Raw genomic sequence first — 22,680 nt, 5'->3', positions numbered from 1 at the left:
GTGTTATGTAAGAAAAATAATGACTATCCGGTAACACATCCAAAAAGGTGGCGTCTTGCAATTGACTATCGTAAATTAAACTCCATGACTAAATATCCGGTATATCCGTTACCTATTATCGAAGAAATTCTAAGGAACATAACCTCTACCAAATACATGACTACTTTAGACTTAACGACTGGTTATTTTCAAATAGGGGTTAGACCGGAAGATGTGCCTAAGACTGCTTTCATAACCAAGTCTGGCACTTATGCATTCCTGCGTATGCCGTTTGGCCTTTGAGGGGCACCGGCAACATTTCAGCGATGTATGGACATTGTGCTAAGGCCTGTTCTTGGAAAGTCCACATTTATCTATTTAGACGATATCATTATTACTAGTGATAATCTGGACCAACATGTACAGGATTTAAGACAGGAGTTTTCATTATTAAATGAGGCCGGTCTAAAACGTTAATGTCGAAAAGTGCAAATTTGCAGCCCCTGAATTAAAATACTTAGGTTACAAAATATCTCAGAAAGGAATCGAGACAGACGAATCAAAAATAATCGCTGTGCAAAAGTATCCGTCGCCAAATACGGCGAAGAAGCTCTCTTCTTTTCTAGGACTTTGTTCATATTATAGGTCCTTTATAAAAGATTTTGCAGCTATTGCTGAACCATTGTTAAAATTAAAAAGGAAAAAGGCAAGATTCTCGTGGATGGCCGAAGCCAATAGTGCTTTCGAAAAATTAAAGCAAGCATTAACGCAAGCCCCTGTGTTGAAATTTCCTGAAAATGATGAGAATTTAGAAATTTCAGTGGATGCTTCGGATTATGCGGTAGGAGCGGTACTTTCGCAAAATCAGCAGCCCGTGGCATTTTTTAGTCGAACTTTAAATCAAACACAAAGAAATTATTCCGCGACTGAGAGAGAGGCACTTGCAGTTCTGTTAGCAGTGCAAAAGTTTCGAGTCTATTTTGGAAGGACGCCAATAACAGTGTATTCTGATCATGCGGCAGTAACTAGATTGTACTCAGGGAAAAACTTATCCTCAAGGTTAATAAGATGGGCACTCAAGTTACAAGAGTATAATCTGGTAATCAAGCACACCCCCGGAAAGGAAAATATCGTAGCAGATGCCCTATCCAGAATAAAAATAGATGAAGAAGGTAATACTGTAAAGGTGGCAATGCTCACAGCATGTACGATAAATTCCCGAGAAACTGTAATAACCGAGCTGGGTAAGGATCCTGAATTTAAAAACATTTATGAGTATTTAAAGGATCCTGAAAATTTTAGCCACCAAGATATTGTGGCGATAAGAAATAGGGCGGCCCATTACGAACTAATAGATGGTCTATTATTTTATACAAAAACTACGAATTCCAACAACGAATTTCGACCTGTTATCCCAGCTAGTCTTAGATTAAATATACTGCAGGAGTTACACGACTGCCCATTAGCTTCTCATGCTGGTATTCGAAAAACCATCCAACGCGTACGCGAAGCAGTTTATTTTCCTGAACTGCAAAAGTTAACAAGGGCGTATGTCCAGTCCTGCCCAACATGTCAAGCAGTTAATTATATTAATTTCCGCCCTCCCGGGTTTCTAAATAGCATTAAATCCGAATTTCCAAATGAAATAATTGGCATCGATTTATTGGGCCCTTTCGCAAAAAGTCAGTTAAATAAAAGTCGGTATCTCCTTGTTATGGTTGGTCATTTTAGTAAGTAGACCGAAATTGTTCCCTTAAAACGAGCCTCCCCGAAATTAATTACTGATTCTATATTAAAAAAATATATTTTAAAATACGGGGCGCCCCTAAAAGTTATATCGGATAATGGTCCTCAATTTGTAAGTAATATATTTGAAGACATGTGCCAAAAACTGGGCATACGTCATTTAAAAATGGTCCCGTATCGGCCGCAATCAAATATAGCGGAACGGGTCAATAGAAATATAGTGAAAATTATCCGTAGTTATGTTAAAAATTTTCATAAAAGCTGGGATAACTATGTCAATGAATTAGCTTTCGCCCTTGGGACCGCAAAACATGATACAACGGGCAAAACTCCTGCTGAGTTATTTTTAGGCAGAAAGATTATAACGCCGTTAGATAAATTATTTTATGTTCAACAAAGAACCCCAGAATTTAAAATGGGCGATATAGAAAAATTAATTAAAGAAGCAAAAAAGAACATTGAAGTAGCACAGAGAAAACAGAAACTTTATTATGATATGAAACGACGGGGAGTAACTTATAAAGCAGGAGATGAAGTGTTAAAAATTAAGCATTCACTTTCTTCAGCACCAGAAGATAAAACTGCCAATTTTTTCCACGATTTGAAAGACCATATGTCATAGAAAAAATAACTCAGGCTGTAGTGGTGTTAAAAGCCAGGAATGGTGAAACCTGCACCGCAAAAAAACCTGCACCGCAAAAATTTGCTTATCACGCATAACCAGATAAAACCATTCTATAATCGTAATAAAATGCCAATATTTAAAGATCTTTTGCAGGATCCGGCACGGCAGGCACTGCAGGCACAAGCTCCAGAGGTGGAGCAACGACAAACACAAGGGCAAGCCATTAGGAGGCAGGAGCAATTGAAAAGAAAGTTTCCCCGTTGGAAAATTGAAGGTAACAAGAAAAAGAATCCGTTCCACCGACCAGAAAAGAGAGAGCACGACCACCCCCAGAATGAAGAAGGGAGAAGTACGACGAATGCAAAAAGAGCCAGGAGAAATGACGGCAACTATAACCCGGCTCCAAAACGGAAGATCGACCCATCGGATAGGAGTCTACGCAGCAAATGTCGACGAATTGATGAAGGAACACCAGCTGCGGAGGCAAAGAAACAAGGAAAATTTGAACAGCCAGCAACGAGATCCAAGCAGGAACGAGAGAGAGTTGTCCCGGTTCTGCCAAGACCAGCTGCCATCAAACGGCCGAGACCACAGGCAGAGGCTAAAAAGAAGGTCTTCAAGGGTGACCGCACTGGAAGGAAAAGAAAGCTCATGGAGGAAGGAACTGAAGGGCGAACCCGCACAAGAAGGAAGATAAACCAAACCGTAGTCTTTGCTACCTTCCAGGACTGGGCAGAAAAAAGGATGTCCGAATATCACAAAGATAAGTAAAACTTTATGTTACTTTGAAACCTTAAGTTAATCTTTCATTCTTACTGCAAGTGGCAGAATTCAAGACGTTTTACCTCATGTGAGGTCTACCTTTATCGCCAAAAAGGCGAGAAATGAGTTGTTACCTATTTTGATATTGTTTTTCAATTACTCGCGAGTAAAACTAAAATTAATGTATAATAGGAATGTGTAAATACTTGAATATTGTAAAAGCATTGATAATCTTTGAGAAAGGTACCTTAAGAAAATTGTAAAAGTTTTTGTATAAAATTTTATTTCAAAGATTCTGGCAAGAAAGAAGTTTTAGTCTGAAAGACTTTTGAAATGTAGTATTTCAATGTAGAAGAATTGGCACTTGCTTGGAAAAGAATAGAAGTTAACAATGTACTACTAATGTATGTTTTAAAATGCGTAAAATTAACGGCATGTTAATATGTCCTTATATACAATGTGAACTGTTATTTTAAACGTTAAGAAATACTGTGATATGTTAAGAGTGAAAGTAATGCTAAAAATTTTAACTTATTCGTGTGACTGTAAAAAGAACAAATTATTGTGAATATGTGTTAAAGGTTGAATGAATGTAGTTAGGCTCTCTGACGCTACACTTCAGAGTTAGCCACTTTCAGAATAGTACCTCAGGGTTTAGAGATGAATATAAGGTGTGTTCTGAGGTCTTGTTATGTTGAATTTTAACACATTAGTGTTTTGATTGCAGGCGGTAGTGTTGAACACTTGTACATAAACACGTTCGTGTTTGGTGTTTTCCTTTACAACACATGTCAGAGAGCACGGGGAGATAATTAAATAATGTCATGAATGAAATAAGAATGTAAAACAGAAATATAAGTATTCATGTTACTTGCCATTTAATTGTGTAACATTTCATTAAACTATTTTTCCTTCCAGATCTCTGGAAGGAACCATATTTCAACTAAGAACTCCTGTTTAGATGCAGTACAGATGAAAAGTAATTGTCCAAGGAGTTGATAATGTAAAAACGACTTTTTTTAAATTTCTAGTTTCTAGTTTCAAGTGGTTGGTCTCTGTATTCCGAAGTCCGGAAATCATTGTAAAGAGAGAAAAATAAAGGGTTTCGTATACCCTTCCTGTGTGTATTGTCTACTTCCCAAATTTATTGAACATAGCTTTAGTAAGCTCCCTGTTCCGAGTCAGTTAATGTTCCCTAAGCAAGTAAGGAGGAACAAAGAACCTGATAACTTTTCTTCAAATAAACTGCTTTAAAAAAATAGGGAAAAAAAAAAAAAAAAAAAAAAAAAAAAGAAAGAAAGAAAGAAAAAGTTCTTTTAATAATTTTTTGGAAATAAAATATCAGGTTTTAGAAAAGATGATTAATATTATAAGTGAAAGAAAAACAAAATCACAAAATCATTTTGTAACTTATATTTATATAATCACTTAATAACTTATATTTGCAAAAATATTGAAAAACACAAGTATACGAAAACAAAAGTGAGCCATGGTACGTTATTTCTACCGGTTATCCAAACCACTTCATTGAATATAAGATAAAACTCATTAAAAAAAAAAATCAAAACAATATATTGTAAAAAAAATCTGAAAGTTTTCAGATTTTATATTACGCCCGAAGGGATCTTTTTTTTAACGTTTTGTATGTTATCTTTATTTATTAAATATCCTGTTCTCGGCACTTAAACCATAAAATTCAATTCAACAGCAATATCGCAAAATAATTTAAAAAGAGCATATCTTTAGAATTTCCGATACACAGTCTCGCGCGCTAGAAGTAAAAATGTTTCTTTTTTTTTTTTTTTTTTCTTTTTTTTTTCCCCCGTACAGTATTGCGATTGCTCGCTTTGAAATCGCTGAATTTGTTAATCAAAAATTTGCTAAAATTTTATAAAATATGAAATAGATAATAAAACAAATTCCTAATTCGGGCTTCCAGATGCCCATATTCTGGTGGAGGATTACGTTATTCAAAATTTGATGGCTGTAGCTACCGTCGTTTTATCACAATGCGAGAAACATACATACATTTACGCTGATTCTTCATTATTTAATTTCTTCAAACATAATACAGGGCGATATTATTTGGGGTAAACAATTTGAAAAGTGATACAGTCTTTTTAAGTTTTCAACGCAAAATGCCAAAACGAAATTAATAGCCCTTCTGGGCTAACGCTGTTTGGTCTAGAAAATATTGAGGAAAGTGATCACATAAAACCAGAAACTTTTCCTGGTTTAATATTTTAAAGCTTCATAAATGGAAATTTTTGCCGTTAAGGGCCTAAATTAAAAGGCTGGATTTCATAGTTCTAAGCCTCGTTTTATGAAGCTTTGTAAGTAGTAGCTGATGCTTAAAATCAGTAATTCAACATAAAAGCCAGGTGATTTTGTACCAGCTACGATGCATATGACTTTAAAAACACCTTTTTATTAGTAAAAAATGATATTTCATGTATCTCAGTCTCTAGTATTAAATTTTAAAGGGAAGAATGAGTATGTAGGTATGTGTGTATGTATAGTCTTCCTATTGTGGAAATACAACTACACCTAGAGCCACCAAATTTTGAGCACACAGCCTTCCACTTGAACCTGTCTCAAAAAGCATTTATTTAACATTTTATAAGGATTTAATGAATTTTTGATTTGTTAGCTATGAAAAGCTAACAAACGCATAGTGTTTGACTGGAACACGCCTCGAAAAGCCCGAATTTTGAATTTCAAATTATTTTTTAATTTGATATTTTATACGAATTTAATGGTTTTTTTTTTATTTTGTTAGCTATTAAAAGCAATGTATTGCCACTATCTGAAATAAAATTCTTTATCTTTCACGCGCTAGCATGTTGCCATTCTTCAAAGCGTAAACCTGATTCTTAACTCACTTTTGTTTCTTAACTTCTGGCTCACTTTTGTTTTCGTATACTTGTGTTTTTCAATATTTTTGCAAATATAAGTTATTAAGTGTTAGCAAAATGATTTTGTTTTTCTTTCACTTATAATATTAATCATCTTTTCTAAAACCTGATATTTTATTTCCAAAAAATTATTAAAAGAACTTTTTCTTTCTTTCTTTTTTTTTTTTTTTTTCCCTATTTTTTTAAAGCAGTTTATTTGAAGAAAAGTTATCAGGTTCTTTGTTCCTCCTTACTTGCTTAGGGAACATTAACTGTTGCCGTTAATTAGCAAAATAAGCGATTTCTAAAGAATAAACGCAGTTTTTAAGCATACTTTCATTCACATTTTAATCTGATTGATTTAAATAAAATTTATTTAGATTACAAGATGTCTAATTAGAATAAAATTATACTATCTGGAATCATTAAAATCATTTACCTATTTTTTCTTTTTTTATGATCACTATTTTAGGCGCCTGGCCACGCAAGCGGCTAGTTCATAAAAATCATCAGCTGGACGTAGTGTACTTTAAAAATGTATCAGTCGATTTAGTTATTGTAAAGTAAAATAAAGACGTAAATTATTAATAAGTGCGCTTATTGCTTGATTTTTTAACAATTGCAGTTCAATTAAATTTGAAAACTAGATTAAACATCTTACTTTTTGTCGAATGGTGGCATTCTAAGAACTTGACAAGCGACAGCCACGCCCAAGTTACATTAAAGACTTTATGGCTCGTGCGTTGGCAACAACTGCCATAGTTAATATATGCGGTATTTTAACATAACAGTTAAAAAAATTTGGAAAGGGACCATTAAAGACATTTTTTCGAATACTCTACAGGGTGCCTCAAAATTCCATGCCTAGAGACTTTGAGAGGAAGTAGAAAACATTAATAATGAACTTTATTCACATGAGAATAAACAGACTACTTGCAGCAGCTGGAAGAGATAGAAAAACACAATACAGAATGTAAAGCGCTTGATTCCACGAAACTTAACAGTACAGAAACTGGTAGACGCAAAATATGGCTTCTCAAGATGTATTCAAAGCTCCGCCAATTCTTACTTATGCCAGTTCTTCGTTTAGTTAATTATTCTTAGTTATGTTTGATACCGACGACGTGTGGTTTTGGTACCTTTCTCGATACATGTTGAGAATAGATAGTTACCAATCTACTTTCTCCTTATAATTTTATTACTTATATTAATCTCCTTATAATTTTTTATTTTAAAACAAAATTAATTCTAAACTTAAACAGTGATGCCAATCGAGCCAAGAAACTTATTTTGTTACACGTGTTGCCAAATTACTTTTGTGGCTACCTAAAGGTAGAGTAATTACGCGACAATACAATTCTCACAGCAGCTTGTCCATCCCCGTCAGCTGTTACACTTCGCGTATAGGTTAGTTTGTTACGTTTGCTAACTCAGCGTGTGTAAAATGATATATGTTCTCCGTACGACTAGCAAGCGTTATTAAGAAACTCAAGGTGCTGACTTGGAGCATTGGCCATATAGCTCTATCTTTTTGAGTTCTTACTTCTTTTCAAAATTTGTACGGAGGCTTTTCGAAATACCCTCTATGTAGAGGCAATACACGCGCACTCTAGTTATTTGATAAGAAAGTTGGGGTGCTAACTTCTTTAGTAATTATTTTTTTCCACCACTAGCTATTCTGGAGGGAATTCCTTGCTGGAGCATCGAGGATTTCTTCTTGTGTACAGAAGACTTTGGTTCCTTGTCACATGTTGCAGATCTTCTTCATACACCTCTCAATGATGAAGAATGCAAGTAAGTTCCATTTCCTTTCATTAATAACATGCTCTAACTAATACTGCTGCCGAATAGCATAAAATTGGGAACTTGATCGATTTTGTCAAGCTGGTAAAATTTAGCTTTAACTTTTAAAGATCTAATCTCAAGTTAGATCGCGTGGATGAATATAAGGTATTAAGAAAGGGGGCAGAAGAACTACCAAAAGTTTATATTTAATAATTTTTTATTCATTTTGTACAATGCTTAATCGAGCATACTAAAAAAATAATGAATTATGAGAATTTAAATCTTTCCGATTTCTTTTTTATTTTTTTATTTTTTTATTTTTTATTTTTTTATTTTTTTTAAAGGACAAGCAGAACTTGTTAATATTCAGCAAATATTTCTTTACCTAATATTCGTATTATGCATTTAATTTTAAACTGACTTTAATAGTACATAATTCACTTAATACTGTATCAAAAACGAATTCAAATGGTACTTGCTATGAGCCGATGTCTCGAATTTAAAAAGTCAAAACTTTAAAATTTTAAAATAATTCTTTCTTTAAAAAATATAGATAAAGGCGAAAGAAAGTAATATAAAAAATCTTTCTGTATGTTTTCCCAAAACCAGTTTCAATAACTGAAAAAAAAAAAAAAAAAAGAGAAAAAATATATGCAGAACCGAAAGCAGAAAATACGGTTGTGGTTCCACTAAGATTCCACTTACTTCCTTAGATGAGGATTTTTTGGAAATCGTCCCATTCAGCTTGTTAATGGGGTAGCTATGAGAAGTTCTTATTTCATCCTTTAGATATGAGGTCAACATTAAATCCTAAAATGCAATGGGGGGTCACGTGACTGATGTATATAATTGTTTCGGGCATCATCGTAATGAATATAATGCACACAGAACCGATGATAGCTTGGTGAAATTTATTATACCAAAAGAAGCATTTTACAGTTACAGTATCAATTACAATTATACAATTACCGGACCAAAACAGTCGCCAAATTTGGCGATTTCTCGCCAAAAAATAGTAGACAAAACCATCGCCAGCTTAGCAATATCTCGCCAATTTAGCGAAATAAGCATTTACCTAATTGTTAAATAGACTTGCCCTTGTAATCTTATTTTCTTGCAGAGATTCACTTTCCTTGAAGACGTTCGCGTTACATTATGCAAAATTCGTAACAATATGAAATGCTGTTCAATATTACACTGTTTACACGCCCACCCCTTAATGTTCAGATATGGTTTAAATATAACAAGATTAGGTTAAAGTGGTGTACAGTCCTTGATGTCCCCCTTAAACGCTTGAAGAAATTAAGAAAAAAAGCCTGAAGTGACATTACTTTCGTTCCCGCTTCCGCCAGAAGAGGGACATCATGGAGAATACTAAATTGTTTTGCAATTGATGTTTTAACTTGCTTTTTTATTATTATAATTATCATAATATTAATTTTGCAGTTATTAACAGTTTTCCTTCGAATAGCTTTCCAATACATAGAAACAGTAATTTGCTAAATAGGTTCTGCACGAACATAAAGATTCGAGAAGAGTTCCTATCGTTCTGCATTTACGTTGGATTTATGGCATTTTCCAGTATTTTCAGTTTCAAGACACGTTTTCCTTTAACATAGCACCATCAAAAATGAAAACCTTTTTAATAAAACCCCGAAGCAACATTGCAGAATCGCTCGACAAATAACTCGAAAATTGATAGGCTTGTGAAATTTAATTTCACCCATTAATAGTATCAGTATCTTCTTCACGATTCTGTGTAGTAACAAGCACGGCTCAGATCGAATTTAGTTACGTCTTGCAACTTCGGCTTTTTTAAAGGAATAGTAATAACTTAAGACATTTCCATTAGTAAGACCCGGTCAAAACTCATCGCATGAAAGATGTAGATTTTAGGTCAGGCAATTTTAAATTGTATTTCTGCATAATTCAATATTTCTATATTTAATTCTAAATGATTGAACTATTACTCTGTACCAAGAGGCTATTTACACTGGTGTGCAAAAATTAAGGACGAAGTCGAAAAATTAGCATATCAGCTGAACGAAGAGGCAGAGCGGACAGAAAGACCAATCAGGAGATTAAGTAAGGTGATGTACGGTAGCACATGCGCAGATATGCAGGTAGACGTAATGGGGGAGTGTCTGAATAGTATAAAGCATGTTGTCGGTGTAAGATCAGTATTTCTGGCAAAGAGATTGCACGCCGTATAGCAGTTAAAATCACACCGAGTTGCTGCCTCAGCGAGAAAAAATAATCAGTCTGTTCGACGACATCTGGATGCTTTTACCCGAGGTCGAATCATTGGGAAGTTGGAGAAAGGCCGCAGTGTGGCTGTAGAGTTTGGAATTGCTCACAGCATCGTTTCACGACTTTGGAGACAATTGCAAACTACAGGAACAGCTATCCGGGGGTTTAGTAGTGGTCGTCCACGAGGAACCACACCCGCAGATGACCGGTATATTGCCTTACAGGCCAGAAGAAACAGGCGGCATACAGCGGGAGAAATCGCTAGACGCACGACACAGGCGACTGGACGACCGATATCGCGTTTTACCGTGGCCAGAAGACCGCACGGTGGTGGTCTGTTTGCACGACGCCCTGTACGGTGTGTACCTCTAACGCCTGCCCATCGGAGAAGGCGTTCTCTGTGGTGCCGGGAACACCGGAATTGGTGAGACAATGAATGGGGACGAGTACTCTTTACAGATGAGAGCAGATTCAGTCTGAGTAGCGATTCTCATCGCATACTCATCTGGAGAGAGCGGGGAAGCCGCAATCATCCCTCGAACATCATTGAAAGGGACAGGTATGGAGGTGGCGGTGTTCTCGTTTGGGGAGGCATCATGCTTGGTAGTCGTAGAGACCTTCACATCTTCGACGCAGGTTCAGTCAACGGGACCCGTTATTGTAACGAGATTCTTCTTCCATATGTGCGTCTTTTTAGAGGCGCTATGGGTCCGCAGTTCCTTTTCATGGACGACAATGCACCATGTCATCGCACAGTAGCTGCCGAACAGCTCTTAGAGAGTAAGGATATTGAACGTATGGATTGGCCGGCACGATCTCCGGATCTCAATCCCATCGAGCATGTATGGGAGTTTCTAGGCAGACGCTTGGCAGCTTGTACCTTACCACCAGTAACGATTCCGGAGCTTCGATTGGCGCTGCAAGGCGAATGGGCAGAAATGCCTCAACAACTCATTGACACCCTCATTCTCAGCATGGGCAGACGCTGTGAAACCTGCCTAGCAGTCAGGGGAGATCATATCCCCTATTAAAGACCGGATGTTTCTTGCTGGACACCCATCACAGGGATGTTTAGGCTTTTAGTCGCATTGCGCTCCATGCTACTTTTTCAATAAAGCTTCTTTTTATCTTTCTGATTTCTCTTTTAGTAAGTGTTGCTTGCATTACTCATGTCCTTACGTATTGGGGATCTTACGGTATTAAATGTGTTGATTTGAAAAGCTTTTGTACAAAGTTATATTGAAAAAACCGTCTCGTCCTTAATTTTTGCACACCAGTGTACTTTATAATGTTGCGTGGCCCCAAATTGTCAGCAACAGTGACTGCTTTTAACTGTAAATTACACAAACTCTTAAGAAGGGTTTAAATCCATTTTTATTCCATTTTAGACATACAGCTGCGTTCACTTGACGCTCACAAACTACGCCTACCCGGCGGTGTAACCAAACAGAAAAGTACAACTAAAAATAAATGACAAGATGAATAAATAACGAGATCACTACCTACGAGGCTCTATAATCGTAGCTAACTTAATCGCGTTCTAAGATACAGCTGAGATTCAGCAAACTTACTGATTAAGAAGTTGAAGATTCAACGAACTGCCGAAATAGGCACACAGGCCGAAACGCGCGGTTCTTAAATTTCTACCTAGCAACCTTCACGCTCGCGATTCAAGAAGCACACTTGCAATCTCGTTTCCCTTCTATTTGAACTCAATTTACTTCTGCTAAAATTTGAATACTCTGCGCGCTCTACTACAATTTACATACTCTGGCATTGGCAATTCTAGGGGAAAGTAAAGGCTTGACAGGAAAGATAGCTTAAAATAAATGTTAGTTAAAATAAATATAAACCCTACAACTTGTTCGGTGGGAAAAAAATAACTTTCAGAAACTTGAGCATTTTTTTGAGAAATGTTCAGGTAACATGTCAAATAAGCAGAAAACTAAAAAAAAAGGGGAATGGGACAAAGCATTTTTTTGTAGAATCCCAGTTTTAAAATTTTGAAGGAAAGAAAACATGGCTAAGAATTAGAAAATTCTAAATTTCTTGTAAATCTCGATATTTCTCGCGATCGGATTCGGAAAGGAAATATGAGATCAATAATGTTCTCTAAGCTTGTAAGAATTAAATCAACAGCTTTATGTAACCCTTAGCCTGTCGAGTTATTTTCTACAAATACCTTTAAAACTGTCTCTAATTTTGGAACGAGCTTCCCTTAATCTAAGAGTACTGTTATATTGTAATATTTATGTTTTACTTCTTAAGGTGGATGGAAATACAGATTATCAGGGCACGTAAGACCATAATACACCTTAAAAAAGGTTTAAGGTAACAAAGCAATTAATTTGCACCTTATTATTATTATTTACGTGTTCCGCCCTAAGGCAATACACGGAAGGGACGGATGCCTTCGTGGAGGACTTTTTAAAGGAAACTGGCTCGTATTAACACGTTACACATGAGGAAAACCAGTAAAACGCCCGTGCAGCTAGCCCGTTTGTGGAATTCGAATCTCGGACCGAACTACCCGTATTCAGGAACTTTACCGCTCGGCCACTGGTGGGCCTAATTTTCACTTTAAAGAGCATATTTTTATTTCGCTTAATGTGTACTAATATTTAAAGCAACTGATAACATTCCTGTGAACGTACAGAAAGTTGTTTTCGGGAAAGAATATGCTACAATCGGGTATTTGTAAACTCATTCGCCTTTCACGAATATTACAGGTAAATGCAGAAAAGTTTTGAAAATGTGTTAGTGGCTATCATTTTTCTGTTGCCCTTGGTTCACCCCGAAAACTACAATAATAGAAATATAATACATTAATAAAGACTCCACATCAAAGCGTATATACAACCTCGGGTGCTAAAAAGAACTCTTGATATGGTGTTTCTTTAGGAAAGTATTTTCATACCCAACTCTGATTTACAGAAGGTATTAATAGAAATTCACTACGACTGGACTCTAAAGCAAAAGCTTCCCAAATTTTACAAATATCTGCAAGTGTGATTCTCAGAAAGTCACAAATTTACATCGTACGTGATTTCCATGTCTGATTTTACATATCAGTGTGAGCAACTTTTCTCACTTATGGAAAGGAACGATTTACGAATTCTCAATGAAATCCGTGTTAACAGACATCCATCTGACTTCTGAAAATCGCTACCGCGAGAAATACGTATGTCTCAGGCATTTAAAAACCAGTTGCCGGAAAAGGATGCCCAGTATCTTGAAAGGAACCATGTGTTTTCATCTACTACCAGGTTTTCCTTATGTTTTTCCCATTTTTCTAAAGAAATAGTGCGTTAGGTAATGTTTTATGCAGTTACTCACTTTTAAATACCTCATTAAGTATGAAAATGGCTTTTCTGTTCTTGCGGCCCCCATTATTGCAAAATGATAACTATTAGGCCCATCTGAGGTACTGAGTTTACCATGCCTGTTGTACAGCCCCGTTAGATCGCAGAAAGGGGTTTTACTTTTTCTCTCTGTCAGCTAATACGCAGTGAATAATTTAAAAGAAATGAAACTATTCCGCTTTATACCTGGCGCAAAAACTATCTACGATAGAGGAACCATAAAGTTATCTATACATAGATAAACCTAAATCTCTTATTACACCACAAAAATTTAAACATTTTCTTTACACGTGATAACAGCCTGTTTCGCGCCATATACCAAAATTCACATTCTTCCAGTATATGTTGAGGCAAAACTTCGCTAATGCGTTTGGTAGCTTATCTCAGTATATTGTCGTAATTTCGGTGGATCTTGAAGTTGAAAAAAGCATACACACGGCGATATTCCCAAGAACAAGAAGCACAAGTAATAATCTCAGGTTTTTGTTTTATTATTATATAGTTCAAAGGGGCAATTTGTCCAGAAGGACTATTAATCTCGTTTTGACATTTTGCGTTGATTCATTACAAAGGTTGATTCACTTTTCAAATTGTTGCCACCAAATATTATCGCCCTGTATTATATTTAAAGAAATTAAATAATTAAGAATTGTTTTATTATCGATTTCACATTTTGTAACACTTCAACGAATTTTTGATTAACACACTAAACGATTTCAAAGCGAGCAATGGCAACACTGTACGGAAAATAAATTATCTCCAGTGCGCGAGACTCTGTGCCGGAAATTCTAAAGATATGCTCATTTAAAAATTATTTTGCGGTATTGCTGTTGAGCTGAATTTTATGGTTTAAGTTCGAAGACCATGATATTTAATAAATAAAGGTAACACACAAAATGTTGAAAAAACGTTCCTTTGGACATATTTTAAAACCTGAAACCTTTCAGATTTTTTTATGCTTTTATTCTACTATAAATTTATATTATTGCATAATATTTTTTTCATAAAAATCCATCGAAACCATTTAATAGGACTGGCTACAACATGTTGAAAAGAACTCGATTAGCTTTGGACATGTGCCGCGTGACACACGGTTACATATACAGAAATTTGTGAAACTTGTGATACTTCTCCTGGTTATAAATATCGCAGCGGTTCCTTTACTGCAAACATTCTATTTAAACTTTATGTACGAAGGAGTGACTTTTATTAATCATAGCTTATAAGTAGTTTCCATAGTATGTAATGTGACACAGAGTCACCAAAATACCGACCAATAGAGTTTAATTCTATTTTGCTTGTGAAATGGCAATTCTTGTAGAATTTTTACCGATGGCTTCAAATCCATTTGTAAAACTTTGAGCAAACTCATGATGGACAGAGGTAAATGTGAGGGAAAGAAATTTCATATTAAAAAAGAAAAAATTGTCAGTGAATGATAAAAAAAGCTATTTTTGTAAGATACAACATAAATAACGTAATTTAATAAAATCTTTGTTAATTAGAGTAATCTGAATAAATAAATGCCATAAATAAGTTTATTTTATTTATGGAACGCATGGTAGAAAAACATTTGTTAAAGAATATATTTACGAAATCCAGGTAAAATGAATTTTTAAATAATCAGTGTATGCTATCCAATGCACAGCATTTTTATATCACAAAGATTCATGAAAGAGCTTATGTAACGGCGAATGAGAACATCTACTTACGGCAGATGCGATTTTTCTAAGAAAGTGTAAAAAAATAATATTTCGAAATAACAGATATCCTTTTCCCTCTTTTCGAGAAATGGCATTTATTTCCACAATTTCTTTTCGATGTAAAATGATATAAATAAGCAAATATCAAAGTATTAAAAGAAAATCGTAAAACACTCCATATATCGCAGCAAAATTTCATATTGATTTTTGATGAAGATGGCAATGCATACAACACGTAAAGTTTGAAATTTTGCATTCGACGTATTATATGATGTTAGTGATCGGTGATATAAAATATTGATAGAAATGTTAGTTGTTTATTTGCTGCAAAATGCTATTAAGAAGGATGGATAAATTTATTTTTGAATGACATATACTGTTACGGTGACGAGCAGCGCATTTGTACGATATGAAAATCTTAAGCCTGCATGATTGACAACAACATATCTAGTCTTTATTTCTAACTGAAAAAAATAGCTGCATGAAAATAGTAACATCTCTCAGAGGTGTTAAAAATCTTTTATGGGAAAATAATAATAACTTTTCGGGTTGTTGATAAAATTAACAACACAACACATACTTCTAGAAAAGGAGAACTTAATAACTCATGACTCAAGTATTAAACAGGAACATTCGGCGTGTATTCACTTTGTAATTGTTTTTCAGCAAATGCCTGTACACTACATATTTGCTTGTAGGCTACTATTTCAGGCAAATCTGTTTGTCATACGTTAATATAATAATTTCTTAAAATTATATCTTTCTCTAATATTTAAATCAACGAAAATATTCGAAAATAAATTTAACTTTCTGTGCTTAGAAAGAAGAATAAGCGTGGAGGATAATTTGAATACCAGATATTTGCAGTCCGAACACACGATTTCTATTCCATATACATTTTGCATCGCGTTATATCTCTCCCTATTTTGAGGTTCAGATTACGAAATGTTTGGCTTTGTACTAGGAAAAGTATTATTTCAGTCGGAATGCAAAACTATGATCTGGGTTACCAGAAATGTCAAGAATCTTGTTAACAAAAAAGAAAAAGGGAGAGTCTAGTATATCCGGTCTAATGAATATTGATTCCGTTTACCATACTTGTTAAATCTCATTAAAATCTGATGCTTTAGATGCTGAATAATATTTGTTAAAGAGGATAAAAAGAAACAGAACGGAAATTTAAATTTTCCAGATAACGTTATTTTTGGAAAAATTGCAAGAGTTGTTCGCAATTAAAATTTAGAGTTCTTTATTGATTAACAATTTTGGTAAATAAATCAATATCATATGAAGAAGCAAGTCGAAAAATAAGAAACGTATCTTTTCACATTTTTTATTGAAACTTAACAATACGTGCACAACATTACAACGGCATCCATGGCTCGCACACTGAGAAAGAGAACTTGGTGTTGCCAATATGGTAAAGATAAATGTACCAAACTAACACGCCTCCTTACATTTATATTTACTAATTACAAATAAACATAGATATAAGCAATCTTTTCATCTTTACCATTTACAATTAAGCATAGATATAAAGAATAACATTCAACACTTAACACAAATTATTTTTAAAAATGTTTCTTTCATTAACTTAAATGTTAAAATCAAAGTTAAAGACAATTTAGTTTACATAAGGACATTACCAAAATCTATTTCATTTCAAGCAAAAATATTTGGTGCTACTTTGGTAGACGGTTGTATGGATTTTTGGCGATTTACGTTGGCGCAATTGTTGGCGCGATTTTTACAAAAGTCAGCCATCTTGAAAAACGCTGTTTTTACGCATAGTAAAGTATTCAAAACTTAAAAAAAAAAATAAATATCGTTAAAAGTAATGGATTAATTTTTTTGTTGAAAATGTCGCTTTTTAAGATGGCAGCAAGGGTAAATAAATACATTTACTATGAGTATAAAATAGTAAAGTAAGGTTACTATTACTTTCATATAGCAAAGAGAATAAAAGCACCGCTATAAAAACATTGTGCCAACGTTTAATTAGATTAAAATATTACTGAAATTGAATATCGAATTAAAAACCATCATACCAACATTTAAAAGAATTAGAATATTATTAAATTCAAATACTTTAAAATACGTTATATAGAATATAATTAACATTAAAACATATGGACAATAATTATCTCAGCAATTTTTGAAAATAGTGTATTAATTTTTTCAACAAAAAATTGAAGTATACAATTATAAAATAAAGGAAAAATATGTACTTACATTTTTTTAGTCATTTAACCTATTGCTTATTGATAAGTACCACAAAAAATCGGAATCATAATTTAAATAACATCTTTGAAGACATCTTTCAAGGAATTCCTAGATATGAATTAAATTTTAAAACGGCGCGGAAATGCACAAATTTTCAGTAACCAATCAGGGAGCTGATTATAGCTCGTTAATGCACAAATATTCTATAACCAATCAGAGAGCTTATTACATCACGCCTAGAATTAAAATTATTTAAAAATTCATACATAATAAAATCATTTTTTTAAAAAATGCAAAATTAAATTGTATTTTAATATTTAACAGTCATAAATAATGTTTAAAACATTAGATTAAATTTATACATATAAAAACCAATTACTTTTAAAGTAAGGTGACGTCATTGGTTACATCATCCACAATATAAAATTTCATAAAATATGATAAACAATAAAATTTTTATTTCAAATAAAAATGCAAAATTAAATTGATTTTTAATATTTAGAAGCCATAAATAATATTTAAAACACGGAATTTATGCACAATAAAACAAATTATTTTTTAAATAAAATGACAACAAAGTATCGGTTACCATAAATAACTTATCCATCAATGGGTTTACCATAAGTTGTATTACTCGCCAAAAGAAAAATCGCCAACAAATCGCCAACAAATCGCCAAAATCCGTGCAACCGTCTACCAAAGTAATATTTAAATAAACATCACTTAAATAAACAGTATACAAAATTTATTTCAATTTCAAACCTTCTCTAAATTTCATAAATTTAATCTTTCCTAAGAACTTAGTAAAGATATCTGCAATATTTGATTCTGAATCAATCTTTACAATTTCAATTACTCCATTTTGAACATTTTCGTGAACATAATGATATTGAACTTCTATGTGTTTTGAATTTTTAGTGAAGTTCCCATAATTAGCAATGGCTAAAGCTCCTGAATTACCTTCATAAATTTTAATGGGGTGAGTTATATCAGCAAAAACATCATTCACAACATTTTTCAAGAAATTAATTTCTGTCACAGCCTCAGATAGAGCAATATATTCGGCAAAAGTGGAAGATTTTGTCACATAATTTTGCTTTTTGGATTTCCAGTAAATTGGATTACTAAATAATTCAATAACAAACCCAGTAGTTGACTTTCTGTCAACAATATCACCTGCCCAATCAGCATCAACATAACAATTCATAATATCAGTTTTAAGATTTTTACTATAGGTTAATTTTAGATGTTTTGTTAAGTACAAATACTTTAAAACTCTCAAAGCGTATTTGAAATGTGTCTCATCATAACAATTTTGAAATCTACTTAAATAATTTACACTGAAAGATATGTCTGGTCTAGTACCATGACTAATATACAAGAGTGCTCCTATTAAATTTCTATATTTGACATTTTGATTTAAATTAGATTGGCTTAGTTTAAGATTAGTCTCCCTTGGTGTATCATAAAACTTTGAATTTTCAATACCATACAGTTTGAAAGGATCTTAAGTTTTACTAACGTTTATTTTATTTTAAATCTTTACTATCACTTCTTATTTTCTACTTCCGGCCAGAATTATAAGCGTTAAGGTTTTTATGCAAAGTTTGTCTGGCGAACGCCAAGTACTTAAGTTGTGGCTTTTTGCCAAGCAAGAGAGAGAGGAAGCAGTGAGTCAAAGCAGGCCGCTTACCTCAGAAGTTACTTAGTTGCTGTTTGCCTTCCAGGCCAGAGGTTTTAATCCTCTTGATAAATTAAACGTATTGTAGTGTTCACAGTCTCTGTGCTACATACGCTTCCTGTTATTATAAGGCCAATCTTCCACGTGTATTATTCTAAAGTTAAATTAGAGTTTAGTTTTATTTTTATACTTTTACGTTAGACCCCAAGTGGCGGGTCAGTGTATTCCGAAGTACGGAAGTTATTGTATATAGAGAAAAATAAAGGGTTTTGTATACCCTTCGTCTGTATCCTGTCTACTTACCACAATTAGTGAACATAGCTTTAGTAAGCTCTCTGTTCCGAGTCAGGTCCTTGTATGTTCCCGAAGAAGGTTAGAAGGAACATTGACCCTGATAGTGGCGCCCAACGAAGAAGAATAACCATGGCCGAGTTTCAAGAAGAACCTGTGCTGCCTGCAGAAACGGCTCAGAATCCAGAAATGCCAGCTGCCGCCCTGGAAGGATTCGGTTACATCGTCCAGACCATGCGCGCTTCGATGAAACCAGAAGCAACATTTAACGGAAACTCACCGGTAACCAGTTTTTTGGAAAAATTGGATGACCACTTCATGCTCTACCCCGTGCACGAGTTTCAAAAAGTTACCTTAGCTACCAGCGCTTTGAGGGGCCAAGCGCTTAACTGGTTCAAATGTATAGGCAGAAGTCTCTTGGGTCAAGCAGGAAGTCCCACCTATACTTACGAAAATTTCAAGACTGCCCTACTAAAAGCCTTCCCTGTTGTAAGGGATCGTGCGAAATTAGAAACGGAACTTTTCAGTATATATCAACAAAGAATCGAAAACCTCTCGAGCTTTATTTTAAGAAAAAATCACGTTTTCAAACTCTTGTATGGAAACCGTCCGGATCCTGAAATAATTCAAGTGATTTTGCCGAGGTTACTGCCCCAAGTGCAAGACTTTATTGAATTAAGAAAGCCGACTACACTAGAAAAGTTATTTGAGCTAGCAATGCAGTTTGAAAGTAGAAGAACGGCGGACGTCGAAAGAAGACGCCAATATCAACAGCGAAACCAATTTGGTACGCCAAGACTACAGCAAACTCAAACACACGGCTACGGAGGCAAAGCGAATCAGTGGGCAAGGAAACCCGAGCATTCAAAAACAGCCGGCGAACGTCGACTGTTCAATAGCAACCCAGGAAAAAAGTCTCAAGGCCAGTGGAAAAAGAAGGAAAGCACGGAAAGGAAAAATAATTTCAACTAAAGCGGATTTGTGCTGACGAGAGGGTGCGGAAATCCGAAGGCCACGAAAACCCCTCTTCCTACAAGTTAAATACAGTAATGGTGAAAAATTTGACTCTTCCGAAGATTGAAGTCTTGGTGAATAATATCCCAGCCACCGCACTCCTGGATACCGGCGCGCAGTGTTCCTGTGTGGCAGAAGAGTTTTTTAGGAAGTATTTTCGGAAATACCGCATATATAATGCGGATAATACGACAGTGTTAGCGGCGCAAGGAGAAAAATGTAAGTGCGTAAATAAAGTACCTTTGTATATCCGTATCAAGGACGAACAAGTAAAGGTGATGTTTTTTATAGTAAAGAATCTGCAAGCACATTTAATTTTAGGAATAGATTTTCTTTAAGAAGCCCAAGCTACGCTGGATTTTAATGAAGCGTCCCTTAAGCTGACAATGAAACCAGTTCGTACTGAAAACGCTGAACCGCCGATGTTAAAACTTGACCACCTGCCTAATGACGAGCAAGATAGAATCCGACAAGTGGTAAGTGAATTTGCTTCGTTATTTAGTGATATTCCAGGATTTACTCAGGTTACTAACCATAGTATTGACACCGGAGATGCAATGCCAGTTCGCCAAAAACCATACCGGTATGATAAGAATAAGGAAAAAATTATAGAATGGCATATTACCGATATGCTACGTAAAAAGATCATAACGCCCATCTCAAGTAGTTATGCTAGCCCGGTGGTTTTATGTAAGAAAAATAATGACTATCCTTTGGAGCATCCAAAAAGGTGGAGATTCGCTATTGATTACCGTAAATTAAATTCCATAACGAAATATCCGGTATATCCGTTACCGATCATAGAAGAAATTTTAAGGAACATAAAATCAACCAAATTTATGACGACTTTAGACTTAACGACTGGTTATTTTCAAATAGGGGTGAGGCCTGAGGACGTGCCTAAGACTGCTTTTATAACCAAGTCTGGCACTTATGCATTTTTGCGTATGCCGTTTGGCCTTTCAGGGGCCCCGGCAACATTTCAGCGATGCATGGACATTGTGTTAAGACCTGTTCTTGGAAAGTCCACATTTATCTATTTAGACGATATCATTATTACTAGTGATAATCTCGACCAACATGTACAGGATTTAAGACAGGTGTTTTCTTTATTAAATGAGGCCGGTCTAAAAGTTAATGTCGAAAAGTGCAAATTTGCAGCCCCTCAATTAAAATATTTAGGTTACAAAATATCTCAAAAAGGGATCGAGACAGATGAATCAAAAATAATCGCTGTACAAAAGTATCCGATTCCAAACACGGCAAAGAAGCTCTCTTCTTTTCTAGGACTTCATATTATAGGTCCTTTATAAAAGATTTTGCGGCTATCGCGGAGCCATTGTTAAAATTAAAAAGAAAAAAGGCAAGATTCTCGTGGATGGCCGAAGCCAATAGTGCTTTCGAAAAATTAAAACAAGCATTAACGCAAGCCCCTGTGTTGAAATTTCCTGAAAAGGATGAGAATTTAGAAATTTCAGCGGATGCTTCGGATTATGCGGTAGAAGCGGTACTTTCGCAAAATCAGCAGCCCGTGGCATTTTTTAGCCGAACTTTAAATCAAACACAAAGAAATTATTCCGCGACTGAGAGAGAGGCACTTGCAGTTCTGTTAGCAGTGCAAAAGTTTCGAGTCTATTTTGGAAGGACGCCAATAACAGTGTATTCTGATCATGCGGCGGTAACTAGATTGTACTCAGGGAAAAACTTATCCTCAAGGTTAATAAGATGGGCACTCAAGTTACAAGAGTATAATCTGGTAATCAAGCACACCCCCGGAAAGGAAAATATCGTAGCAGATGCCCTATCCAGAATAAAAATAGATGAAGAAGGTAATACTGTAAAGGTGGCAATGCTCACAGCATGTACGATAAATTCCCGAGAAACTGTAATAACCGAGCTGGGTAAGGATCCTGAATTTAAAAACATTTATGAGTATTTAAAGGATCCTGAAAATTTTAGCCACCAAGATATTGTGGCGATAAGAAATAGGGCGGCCCATTACGAACTAATAGATGGTCTATTATTTTATACAAAAACTACGAATTCCAACAACGAATTTCGACCTGTTATCCCAGCTAGTCTTAGATTAAATATACTGCAGGAGTTACACGACTGCCCATTAGCTTCTCATGCTGGTATTCGAAAAACCATCCAACGCGTACGCGAAGCAGTTTATTTTCCTGAACTGCAAAAGTTAACAAGGGCGTATGTCCAGTCCTGCCCAACATGTCAAGCAGTTAATTATATTAATTTCCGCCCGGCCGGGTTTCTAAATAGCATTAAATCCGAATTTCCAAATGAAATAATTGGCATCGATTTATTGGGCCCTTTCGCAAAAAGTCAGTTAAATAAAAGTCGGTATCTC

The 22,680-nt window shown here is 34.9% G+C and overlaps 1 protein-coding gene across 1 annotated transcript in view; it reads left to right on the top strand.

The window, feature by feature from the left end:
- Positions 1 to 22,680, top strand: part of LOC118204839 (uncharacterized) — a 235,342-nt gene that overhangs the window by 56,048 nt on the left and 156,614 nt on the right. Inside the window, exon 4 of the mRNA XM_085825537.1 lies at positions 7,680 to 7,800. Coding sequence (XP_085681663.1) covers positions 7,680 to 7,800 — 121 coding nt within the window. The remainder of the gene's footprint in view (positions 1 to 7,679; positions 7,801 to 22,680) is intronic.

Source organism: Stegodyphus dumicola, chromosome 1 (assembly GCF_044657685.1).
Source record: "Stegodyphus dumicola isolate Sdum_Otavi_A_Nest chromosome 1, ASM4465768v1".
In the NCBI taxonomy this organism is placed as follows: domain Eukaryota; kingdom Metazoa; phylum Arthropoda; class Arachnida; order Araneae; family Eresidae; genus Stegodyphus; species Stegodyphus dumicola.
The sequence above is the reverse complement of the archived record's forward strand: the minus strand, read 5'-3'. Positions and strand labels throughout refer to the sequence as shown.